The sequence below is a fragment of the Cyprinus carpio genome, chromosome A2, assembly GCF_018340385.1.
Source record: "Cyprinus carpio isolate SPL01 chromosome A2, ASM1834038v1, whole genome shotgun sequence".
In the NCBI taxonomy this organism is placed as follows: Eukaryota; Metazoa; Chordata; class Actinopteri; order Cypriniformes; family Cyprinidae; genus Cyprinus; species Cyprinus carpio.
Window position 1 is genome coordinate 25,524,792 of NC_056573.1, and position 11,956 is coordinate 25,536,747.

Here is an 11,956-nt window from a genome sequence, read left to right on the forward strand (position 1 = left end):
ATACTTAGATCAAAATAAGTGTAACACACTTGTGAAAAATCAATACAGAAAATTCCTTCAATTTAATGGGGTGCATTGGGCCATATTTTTTACATTCATTTCTTAGGGAGTATAAATATTACAAATCCATTAAATTAAGTCAGTATTAGAATTGCAGGAACCTTTGATGCAAGTGTTTGAATTTAATATACTGTACCATATAGTGTAACCCTCATTTAGCAATACTTTTTCTCCACAAACTTTTTAATGGAAAAGTTATATATAAATTAAAGCAACATTGGAAAAGTAATGTCATTTGTACTTTCTTTGTTAACCATTCAAGATTTCAAAATTCAGCTACAAGTGTAAAATTAATAGAAATGCAATAAAATAACTCCTTGAATTCAATCTTTTATGAAGCTCAAAGGATTTGTATGTGTCTAAAGTTTTAGATGCTGTTGTTGCTGTACATCTGTACAAGTGTCTATGCAAACACAGAAAAATGTATGTGTGCTAGAAACTCACTTGCAAATACACAAAATCATGTTCACTTTTCCAGAAACATTCTGGACTAGATTCAAATCTGAGGGTTAAAGGACAGAGATCAATCATTGTACACCATCTACACAACATTTATTGAGCAAGAAAATAGACAAAGCAATAGCATGATCCAGTAAATTTATGAATAGAACATCAGTCTGGAAAAGAGGAAGAGATACAGAGAGAAAATAAAGCACTGGAAATAAGCTAATACAAACAAACAAAAACAAACGTCATGACGACAGTGCATCTAATTAAAACCACATCCACCTTCAGAATAACAAGCCAAAACACCACACTATTTCTGTGTTTGAAACGGCACATCACAGGTGAGGGGTGTTTATGTACACATGCATAGGAATGCTGCGGCTGGTGACGGGCTCAGGGAAGGAACGGGAATCAAGTACAGTGGATAGGCACTTCATTTTCCATGACTTGCAAGACACTTTAATCTCACGTACAGGAAGATGGTTACGAAAATGAATATGATTTAACACCCCCCATATTGAATCCCTTCTGGAATCTATTTCTCATCTTCTAATTTGAATTCTCTGCCAATCAAAAAGAGCAAAAAGAGCTCCAACAGGAAATGGAAATAATTTAATAAATTAATCTTTGTACCCTGGAAGTATACAGTGTGGAAAAAAATCACATGAAGCACATATGGAGTGATTCATATCCGGAGTGTAATTGCGGGCCATTTCTTTTTTTTTCTCTTTAATAATAAATGTTTTTAGCTTGGTGAAAGTGACATGCAAGTGGTTTCAGTGAAGGAAGAAAGATGATAAACCAACAAAGCTGAAAATACCCAGGTACAAATTAATAAATCATGGAAAAACGGAAAAGCTTTTGAAAAGGACAAATTCATCAATTAAATCACTGCATTTAAAGGGAAAGCACTAAAACTGATCATTTCAAACATATGCTGCATGCTTTATCATGAAAGGAAATCTAAAAGAGCAATTGAGGTCAAGATGAAATGAAAACTTTTCAAAACTTTTTTGCAGTCAAAATTCAGACATTTTAAAAGGGAATGTTGGAGAAAGATTTCCCCAGGCAGATTTCATAATGGGTTTAAGTTGATCGCACGGATTTGTAACGATGACCAACAGAAAGGTACTTGGATTGAAAGTGAGCTGTACTTCATGCATCACTACACTATTGATATTAGACAATGGATCTATTTTTGCATGTACAATTTTTGTGTGATGTTTTTTGTTGAAATTTAACTTTTTTGTGTGTGATTCATCTGCATGTTATTCCAAAAAAATGGGGAAAAAAAAAAAAACAGTTTTCAGAGGTGGCAACCAACAACAACTCTTTAGCAACTTTTGCACAAGAAAATCACTCACGTTCCAGTAGAAAACATGAAATTCCATTTGGTGTCACATGTGGCACATAAATTACACTTCACCCTTAAGAATATGCAAATGATTCATCAAAAACACACAGATGTGTTGCCTTGAACTGAAGCCAGAACTGAGAGACAATCTGTCTCACTTCTAATAGCGCTGCAATTGTGTGAATCCACTCAAGAACCGAAGAGTGTGGTAACCTGATTGAAGAGCTCTTAGGAACATTACAGGACACTCTTTAGGTCAAACAAAGAGCTTGCCACGTATGACGCATTACAGTGTCTCATACAAGGGTAATTTTAAAGTCCAAATTTATCTGACTTGGATTTAATCAACAGTATTTAAATGGAACCGTAGGGTGAGGTGAAAATCCAATTCATTTTCAGGTTTTTAGATATGATATAAAGCTTTTAAGACAGAATTTTCATTTCAGCCTGTTATTTTTATAACACCTTTTTTCCTCAAAATACCAGTGGAGAAAATGAATGAGAAAAATACATGTCCAAAATAGGGGGGGAAGCGGGAAGTCGCTGTTATGTTCTGTTGTAAAAAAGAGTATCAGTACTAAATAGTGGTAGTGCTGTGGATCCAATACAGGGGATGACATGAAGAAATGACGTGAGCTTATATCTTACATGTTCACCATCTGACTTAATAACAATAGAAATTAAAACTTGAGGGCTTGAACACTGCCATGCAACTGCTCCCATTGGAAAACATCCACAAACACATCTACTATAAACATGCCAAAAATCTGTGCACATATTTAATAGAAGAATAATCATCTGAACACTTTCTGAACATAAACACTGTATGGAGAAATTCCATATTTCCTGGGGGATGTCCTATTAAACAATTTTATACTTTACTAAACAATATCCACAATGCACCATGAAGTGTTGCAAATCAAAAATGTAATCTATTAAAGTGCACACATACGAAAATACACTATGTTCCCTAACCTGAGATTGAAACTAAAATGGCACTAGTGGGCAGCGTTAATGTCCTTTAGAAACATAAACACTTACGTTTTTGTTCTGAAGAAACTTCTTTGCAAGCATTGTGTATTTTAGCATAGCCTCTATATAACAGTTTAACATGTGCAACTTTTGGTTACTTGTATATCCCTTACAAAAGCAGTACCATGGTAAAGCAATAAGTATAATGGCAATTCGAAGAATACAATGATACATTCAGGTTACATGTCTAAAAACTTGGGCCACATGAAAAAAATAATGGTATAGACTGCCATATGGTACTTCAAAGAATGGCATGGTATTAGTTGGTACTTGCCCAAAAGCAAGGTATTTCCATAGTACATGCCCCCAAAATGATGATGGTAAAGCAATGGTATCAGATCAGGTATATACTACAATACTTTTGATATTCATATAAATAACCATGGTAAATATCAAAACTATGGGATTACCACAGTACATACCCAAGAACCCATGCCAGTCCAAGTTACTGCAAAAAATGCCATGGCATTTTCAAAAGCATGTCCAAAAATGTGGTAATACCATGGTAGTTTTTGGCACTTTTTGTTTCCTGTAGTATTTTGAACTCTTTCTCGAAACTGTGCAATATTTAGTCAACATTGTATAGGGAATATGGAGTGATTTCAGGTGCAGCTACACAGAAGCAGATTTAAAAGAGCCTTCTACATATTTACAGAAATCACATTGTCATGACATTCATGATGATGTCAAATGTTCTGTCCAATCACGAATCACTCCCTCTCTGAAGTTCTGTCACTCAAAGTGAGCAGCTTGTCACTCAATAAGGCTGAAGGGTGTTTTTAACTGCACAGATTCAGCGTTCAAAAAGAAAAGAGCAAAAGTCCAGTTTTACAGTGAGACTGAGAGAAATGCCACAGTCTGAAACCCTAAAGAGTGGAATTAGAGAGGCAAAAGGTGAAACACTGTTATTATAGCAATACAGGGGAAATATATATATATATATATACATATTTGTCACTTTCGTACATTTTAAGGCTGATGAAGCATGCATTTGCATCTGGCCTTAAGTGACTTCAAAACTTCAGTCTACAAGAATGTGCTGTTGTTGTGGAGATACGCCATGTGGATGGGGAGCTGTTTTTATCTAATGGGGTCTCCAACAGTGAGACCCAGCAGGGTCTGCAATCAAGAAGACATTGGTCTCAACACAAACACGAACCTGGGAACTCATACAATCGAAGCATGCCTGTAAACTCATGGGCTGTATATACAGAACATCTCACACATACAGTACATCCATTCACTCTCACTGCTGGTAAACATGTTAGGAAGCTGCACGCAGTTAGTTGGAGAGTTTTGCAACCAAAGGGACCAACCACTTTGAGCACTCAAAATCAGAGCTGGGATATTTCCTTGTCTGGTTCTGTTAGTTGAAGACTGCATCGGTGTGTTTGCCCCATGGTGGGAGATAAAGTCTGACCTCTAGATCCCAGAAAGCAACTCCTTCAAGGGTACCTCCCTCTCTCCCAGTAAGGTATTTCTCTTCAGACTGGTGCCCTTGTTGACTACCTTCATCTTGATGGCAAGGTTTTTCACCTGCGCAACAGGAAGGGAGTCAAAGTAAAAGTCCTCGTTGAAGACAGGGTTGCGGCTGTTCTTGATAATGGTGCTCCGCTGTTTCTGGAGCTTTCCCGGATTCAGGTACAGAGCCACGCAACAATTGATGGCCTTCACATCGAACTGCTTATCATAGAGGTCCTCGGCCGCCAAGACACGGACATGAAGCCTGGTGGCATCAATGTCGTAGTCTGTGCAGATGCGTAGAGTTCCACCCTTGTGGAGGTTGACAGTGTGCTGTGTGAAGCGATCCATGTTGCCTCCGTGTTTGCGTCCTCGGAATGCTGGAGAAGGAGGGCAACGAAAGCGCCTCGGAATATTCGGGCTGGTCTCCACAGAGCTGCATTCATCCGTGGAGAGAGAACTGTGCCGGGCGAAGGAGCGCTTGGCCCGGGATACTTTGGCTTGGGTTTCATGGGTGAACACCTTGAGGAGGGATGCGGAACGTGACAACAGAGGGGAGCTGAACGGGGAGGACTCGGCTGAGGAGCACGTGTCGCTTTCCCCCCCGCTGAAGTAGCGGTAGGGGTTGGAATGGGAGGTGTTACAGTCGCTGGGGTTTAAGTGGTTGCCCTGCGACTTGCGTTGGGTGTTGGGTGAGGTGAGCGGACTTGTGGGGTCGCTATGGAAGAGGGACTCTTTTCGCCTCGTGTGAGGACTTTCCATGAGCGTGGCGAAACCGTAGGAGGTTTGCGCTTTGGGTACGTAGGGCAAGGACATGGCCGTTTGGGACTGGGGGTCTGCGTTTGTGTTGAGGTCGCCCACTTCCCCGACCACCAAGTCATCTGCACTCTCAATCTGGATGATGTGGCGGTTTGCAGCTTTAAGCAAGTTCTTGGTGTCTCCAGCCAACTTGTTAATGAGGCGCGGGCTGCGCGGACTGCCCTGTGGCATCTTGCAGCATATGGTCTGATCGGATATAGAAGAATGGAGCCCGTTTTTTGGCTTCATCTCCGGCGTCTCCTCCTCTGGGGGGCAGCACACCAATTTGGGCGGAATAAAGAAGTCAGGAATCTTGTCAGGGGTGAGGACATTGCTGTAGGTGGGGGCTTTGCTCTGTCTGTCAGCAGAGTCTCCCTGTCGGAGAACTTTTCCCTCCACTGAACCGCGGATCTTTTCCAGCAGCCACATCTCTCGGCGGGGTCTGGGAGAGACGTGCAATTGCACCCTGTGGGCACAGAGAGTGAGACGAAATATCATCAACCCACACTGACACCTGCGATTCATGAATGCAAATACAAACTGCTACACCTCCTCGCTGCTTTAGGTACACTGTCACCCAGTTGCTTCTTGGGAGATTCTGACACTATATGTTAACACATTTCTAACATTAAAAAGCAATTGTTACAGACAGCTGACACCTGTCTCCTTTTCCGTTATCAATAGTACACTGTCACCTCGTGGAGATGCCGCTCAACATGCACTCAGCATCATTCTTTCATCACACATTCAGTCCTCAAAACTTATTCACATAAGAAATATATGCAGAATGTACAACAATGGTTTCAAAAATCCCCAGAACACAATGTGTGCATTTTATTAACTATAAGTGCAGGTACACTGTAAAAAAAGAAAAAAAAAAAAAAAAAAAAAAGATAGAAAATGACTTGTCCTCATCTTATTTATTTATTTATTTATTTAGTAGTTCAGTTTTATTCAGGCATATTAAATTATATTTTTGACTTCAGTAAAACCTGGTAGGTTTAGACATTACTGCTACTATGTTTTTATCTTACCTAAATATTTATATATTGATTTATGTTGTATTTCCCGCTCACAATATCCAACCACACATTCAAGTATTTTTCTACAGTCTTTAATGTTTATTACCAAGATTTTCAACCAGAGGTTTCTGGACACCTGGGGGTCCGTGACGGTACTGGGTTTATAATTTAAAGATTTAATGACATTTCTACAATGTAAAAAAAAAAGATATATATTCTCCTTAATGAGTTATTTCTTTCTGATCTGACCCTTAACAATTATTCTCCTTAGTGAGTTATTTCTTTCTGATCTGACCCTTAAAAATTATTTTTACTGGTAACCAAATGAAGTACGTTGAATTAGTCATATTAAATATTTTAACTGATAAAACAATAAATTTTAATTCAATTTTTTGTTAGTTACCTGAAAGACTGAACATTAGCTAATGTCATATTTACAAATGGCATATTTACAAAGCAATTTCCAAAAAATAAAATAAAAAATAAAAAAAAAAGAATGTTAGTCATTTTAAAGTTATTATAAAGTGTTATAAAATTAGTCTTGTTTAGTTTTTATTGGTGCGAGTCCCCGAGTCTATAAACATTGAAAACCCTCTCTATTAGGTCATTTCTTGATGCATGCACCTTGAGTCCTCTGCGCAACAGCTGCACTTCAGGTCAGTGTTTAGCGTTACGTGTGGAGAGCGCAGCACTCTGTGATGTGAAATACGGACTGCGCAGCTCTTGATCTGTGACTGCAGATGAAGCTGCAAAGAGGGAATTAATTTGTTCAAAAGTAAATCATATGCAGAATATCAGGCGCTGTCTAATTTTAAAAAAGCATCTGCAATGTCGAAACTGGTACACTTGAGAGATTTTGCATGCAGATGTGAACTGATAATGACTGATGATATCTAATAAAATACAACAGTTACTACATTTAAATTGTAATTAATTAATGTAGGAGCTCTTTTAAACAGTGTAGGAACCAAGGTACTTCCAAGAACACCATGGTGACTCCACTATGGTTCTTTTGTCGAAGTGTTAATTACTTAATTTTTTACAAAGTAGCCTAAGGCACTGCGTGGAACTGGTATATTTTTAAGAGAGAAAAATATTCAACAGGTGGCATTTTATATTGAATTAAAACTCAACGAAGATAAATACTATTCTTTTCTCTGTAAATATAGACAAACAAAACCATTTTTGACAACAGATCATTTCAACCACCTGTAACACGGTAAAACTGATGCAACTGCCATTTCCACATTCCACAACACATTTCTAATGAGCAATAGTTTGATACTCAGATATTTAGCGCCGATGTTTAGTTTTATATACATCTGCGAGTAAAAATACTATTAAATAACGAAACAACGCATGCATTTAAACTTTTCCAAAGCTGTTCTTGAATTAAAAACCCGTTGAATCTCAGTTGAACTTACGTTAAGTGGTTTGTGGTCCGGAAGTGAAGTGCGTGCTTCAATCCATATGTTGTTTTTCGTCTCACCGTCGTTCGGGTCTCCGGTATTCCAGGACAGAACTGTCTGTTGGCACTGCGCGTCTACTCGCGGCTTTAATAGCGCATCGACCCCCCCCCCCCCCCCCCCCCCCCCCCGCGGGCGCGCGTATCAGCCAGTGGGAGTGCGCGCACGGTAACGCGCACCACTCTGGAATTTCTCGCAGTCCGTATCAATTTATGGGTTCAGAATAGAATACTATACTGCTTATTGCACTGTATGTATTGTATACTGCCTATTACCTAAAAAAAAAAATACAAATGGACAATGTTAGGAACAGAACAGAATGCTCAATAAAGACTACGATGTAGCTTCATTATGCATACTATTTAAAATTATGCAATAAGTAAATATTAGTTATATTTGAAATGGAATACTGAATCACGTCTTGTGATGAGAAAAGCTGCATGTTTGTAAGAAACAAATCCATCAAGACATTTTTAATTTCAAAGCATGAAATACGAGTCGTCTATCCATAATATTGCTTTCTCCAGTGAAAAAGTCGCCTCATTTGAATTAGGACAGAAATATGCACAGATCAAGTGCTGTTTATAAAAGCCAAAACAGTTCTAGCAAAGACATTACATACTGTACTTCACAGCACAGTATGCATACAGCAGAAAATAGCATGAGTGGTATTGCAGTATGCCATTCTGAACATAACCAAAAATGGGCAGTGTGCCATTTCTCATGCAGGAAAACTGCTTCTCTCTATCAGGAAAATCATGACGCATGGATAATATGAGCAGGCTGCGATGGGCAGGGTTCAAAACACCTAAACCTTTTTTTGTATATTATTCACAACTGGTAGAATCTTATAGCTGGCCAGTTAGAGAGAAGCATTTTGAATGAAATAGTGCTCTAAGAGGATGTGTAGGCCTAACTGTGTTTGATTTGCTGTTCTCTGATCTGCCTCTGTTTCCCTGGAAACTTGAAGAGAGGACTATGGAAACGCACACCCATATTGTTCATGCAAAAGCAGAAAACTTTTCCAAAAGTCACCTAATTGGAGAAAATGCATGTAAAAGTCACAGCAGACATACAGCTTTGTGCTTTTCCCCAGATTTAAATACAGCTGTTTCAGGTCTGTGCACGCAAAAGAACAGCTAGCTCACATGAAAGAGCAAAGGAACATTTTGACAAATTCAAAATCCTGCATTATTTTTAGGTCTCTCATTCTGACGGCACCCATTCACTGCAGAGGATCCATTGGTGAGCAAGTGATGGAATGCAACATTTCTCCAAATCTGTCTGATGAAGACACAAATACACCTGCAAATAAAGCAATAAACAAATAAACCTACATCTTGGACGGCCTGAGGGTGAGTAAATGTTTATTTTTGGGTGAACTATTCCTTTAATTGTTCATCAAAATCACTACAACACAACCAAAACTTCAGAAAATGAAAATCAGAACCATGTGAGCAATTAATGCATGCATCTATTTAAATTATCTGGAGTAGAGAAATGTGTGCTTCTCCATTTTAACGCAAAACACAAATTCAACACCGCATCCCCAGGTATGCTGTTTTATAGCCATCCTCCATCTCTCTCATTCACTATCTCTCTCATCTGCAGTCTGGGCATAACATTAAAATGCAATTAACTAATTGCCTGGAGAGGTGACGTGACATGACATTCAGCCAAGTATGGTTGACCCATACTCAGAATTAGTGCTCTGCATTTAACCCATCCGAAGTGCACACACACAGAGGAAGTGAACACACATACACACTGTACACCCGGAGCAGTGGGCAGCCATTATGCTAATTGCCTGGAGCAGTTGGGGGTTCGATGCCTTGCTCAAGGGCACCTAAGTCGTGGTATTAGGTGGAGAGAGTGTACATGCACTCCCCCCATCCACAATTCCTGCCGGCCCGAGACTCGAACTCACAACCCTTCGATTGGGATCCGACTCTCTAACCATTAGGCCACGACTCCCCCTAACTTGCAATTAACTAATTGCCTGGAGAGGTGAGGAGCATTATGGCTATGAAAGTTCCACGATGATCACATTCACTCTGATTTCCCAGGATGCATCATGGGCTGAGCTACTGTCACACAAGTATGCCTTTATTTCTAATTCATCATCTAAAAAAGTCTTCATCATGTGCATACAAATGCACAGATGATCTTGCAAAAGCCGGTTGGTGGTTTTTCTCTACAGTATCTCTCTATGAAACAATGAGGGGGTTTCGATATTAATTATAGACTGTTCTTTTATCTGCAGAAAGTATTATGCACATCTGAGATAATGTCATCCACTTTAACTGTGGCATAACAAAAGCTGGTGTCCAACTGCGGCCCATTCAGCACTGATGATAGTGCTTACAGATCTAAAGTCTATCATCACAGAGAGGGTAATGGCTTCAGACCAATTCAGAAACATTCAAATATGGACACATCATTATGTTTTTACAATTTTTTGTGCATCAAGAGTTTATGGAGTTTTTTTGCAGCCACTTTTCAATGATATCACCATAGAAAAACAACATTTAAAGGCATGGTTCAGTCAAAAATGAAAATCCTGTCATCATTTACTCACTCTGAACCTGTATGACTTCCTTTCTGAACAGCATTGAACCTTTCAGTGAATGGACAAAAAAAAAAAATTAAACAATTGTTTGTTGTTTATATTAGTTGACAGTGCATTATGTTAACAAACAGAACTTTTGATTTTAAAAGCGTGTTAGTAAATGGTAAAATTAAGATTGGTTAAGATTACTAAAAATGCTGTTCATTGTTAGTTTATGCAAACTAATGTTAACAAATTCAATATTATTGTAAAACATGAGATTTTTGACATGACTATGAATGAAATGAGATTTATGAAACAAATAACCAAAGCCATCAAAAGACTCAGACCACTGGGCTCATACAACTACATTCTACATTGGTTCTTCATTGGTTATTTGCAGTACTTTAGGTTCATTAAAGTGCCTTCTTCTCATCAAAAACCATTAAAAAATAGGTTCTTCAAATCAGTATTCCTGTGGCTCATACAGTATACAACAGAAAGGTCATGGGCTTGATTCCCATGCATGAACTGATAAAATTTAAACCTTAAGTGCAATGTAAGTCATTTTGGATAATTGCATCTGCCAAATGAATAAATGTATGTGATTCTACAGTATATGTACAGGTACTGTGCATATAGGGAACTTCCTGGTTCAATGCCAGTTTAGCTCTATTAACAACATCTGTGGAATGGTTGAAAATAATTAAAATTAATTTCTCAGCTTGTAAAAACTAACCAACATGCACTGTAAGTGTTTCATGTCCCAGACATATATACATATGCATAGATTAGTGCTATATATTAGTGCTTATAATTTCGAATTCCATGTTGTTCAAGACAAACGCTGACCACTGGTTTACAGGAGGTATCACAGGAACTTGCTCTCCCATTTGGGAACCGTTGTGACATAATATTTCAACAAGCAATGTAAACAACAGGTCTAATGATCTCTGTTGGGTCATTCTCACACTTACTGAACCACTCTGGTATCAGGAGGAGGAGGAGACAAAAAACCTCTGCTTTCACATACATCTATAGCACGTGCCTACAATGACAGAAATTAAATGGTTACTGCCATGTGGCACACAATGCAATTTTAACATCTATTCACACCAGTGTGCAGACAATTACACCCATTTAGGGAGATTCTACTAAAAGCAGGGCTCTGACTAAAAAAGAGCCATTTTCCAGCCCCTATGAGAGGTAGAAAAAGAGTCAAAGCACAGATGACAATAACATCTGAACCTCCGTGAAAGAATAAAAAGATCATCTTAGGAAGCCGCAGTGAAAACCTGCTTCCCGGTCCCTTGCCACCGCTGTTGTTGTCTCTTCCCAGCTCGTTCCCATGGTGATGTGGGCTACACGATTTACTGACATTTGGCCACAAGTTATTTTGTTCCGCTCTCCTCTCTTGAATCGCCCACTTGTCTCATCAGCGAGAAAGTCCAGGCAAGCAGTGGGCGTCCGCACGTGGATCTGTTAAACAGGAGAATCGTGGAGACCAGTGTAATGAACCCCAACGTCAACCTGTCACAAACACCCACTGGCCAAGAACACCTGCGTCACCTCTGGCCATCAAAAGGTCACTCAGGTATTACAGCTGTTTTACCTGAGATGAAAGAGGGTCTGCGGGGTCAGCCACAGAGTTAGCTGAGCTTAAGGTGTAATCTGCACAAAACAATAGCCTTTATTTTCCTGCAGAAGCAATAGAAAGCAAGACGAGTGCGAGACATTGTTCCATTTCCTTTCTTTTCAAGGGTTTTCC

The 11,956-nt window shown here is 39.1% G+C and overlaps 1 protein-coding gene across 1 annotated transcript; it reads right to left on the reverse strand.

The window, feature by feature from the left end:
* Positions 1 to 1,752: 1,752 nt before the first annotated feature.
* LOC109079466 (C2 calcium-dependent domain-containing protein 4C-like) lies at positions 1,753 to 7,734 on the reverse strand. The gene is made up of 2 exons (XM_019094616.2): positions 7,599 to 7,734; positions 1,753 to 5,618 (listed from the first exon to the last, which is right to left on the reverse strand). The coding sequence occupies exon 2, from the start codon at positions 5,579 to 5,581 to the stop codon at positions 4,316 to 4,318; it is 1,266 nt and encodes a 421-aa protein (XP_018950161.1). The 5' UTR covers positions 5,582 to 5,618; positions 7,599 to 7,734; the 3' UTR covers positions 1,753 to 4,315.
* Positions 7,735 to 11,956: the final 4,222 nt, after the last annotated feature.

What these genes read in the sequence shown, in the direction of transcription:
- LOC109079466 (XM_019094616.2), bottom strand. Translation starts at nt 5,581, where the DNA reads ATGTGGCTGCTGGAAAAGATCCGCGGTTCAGTGGAGGGAAAAGTTCTC.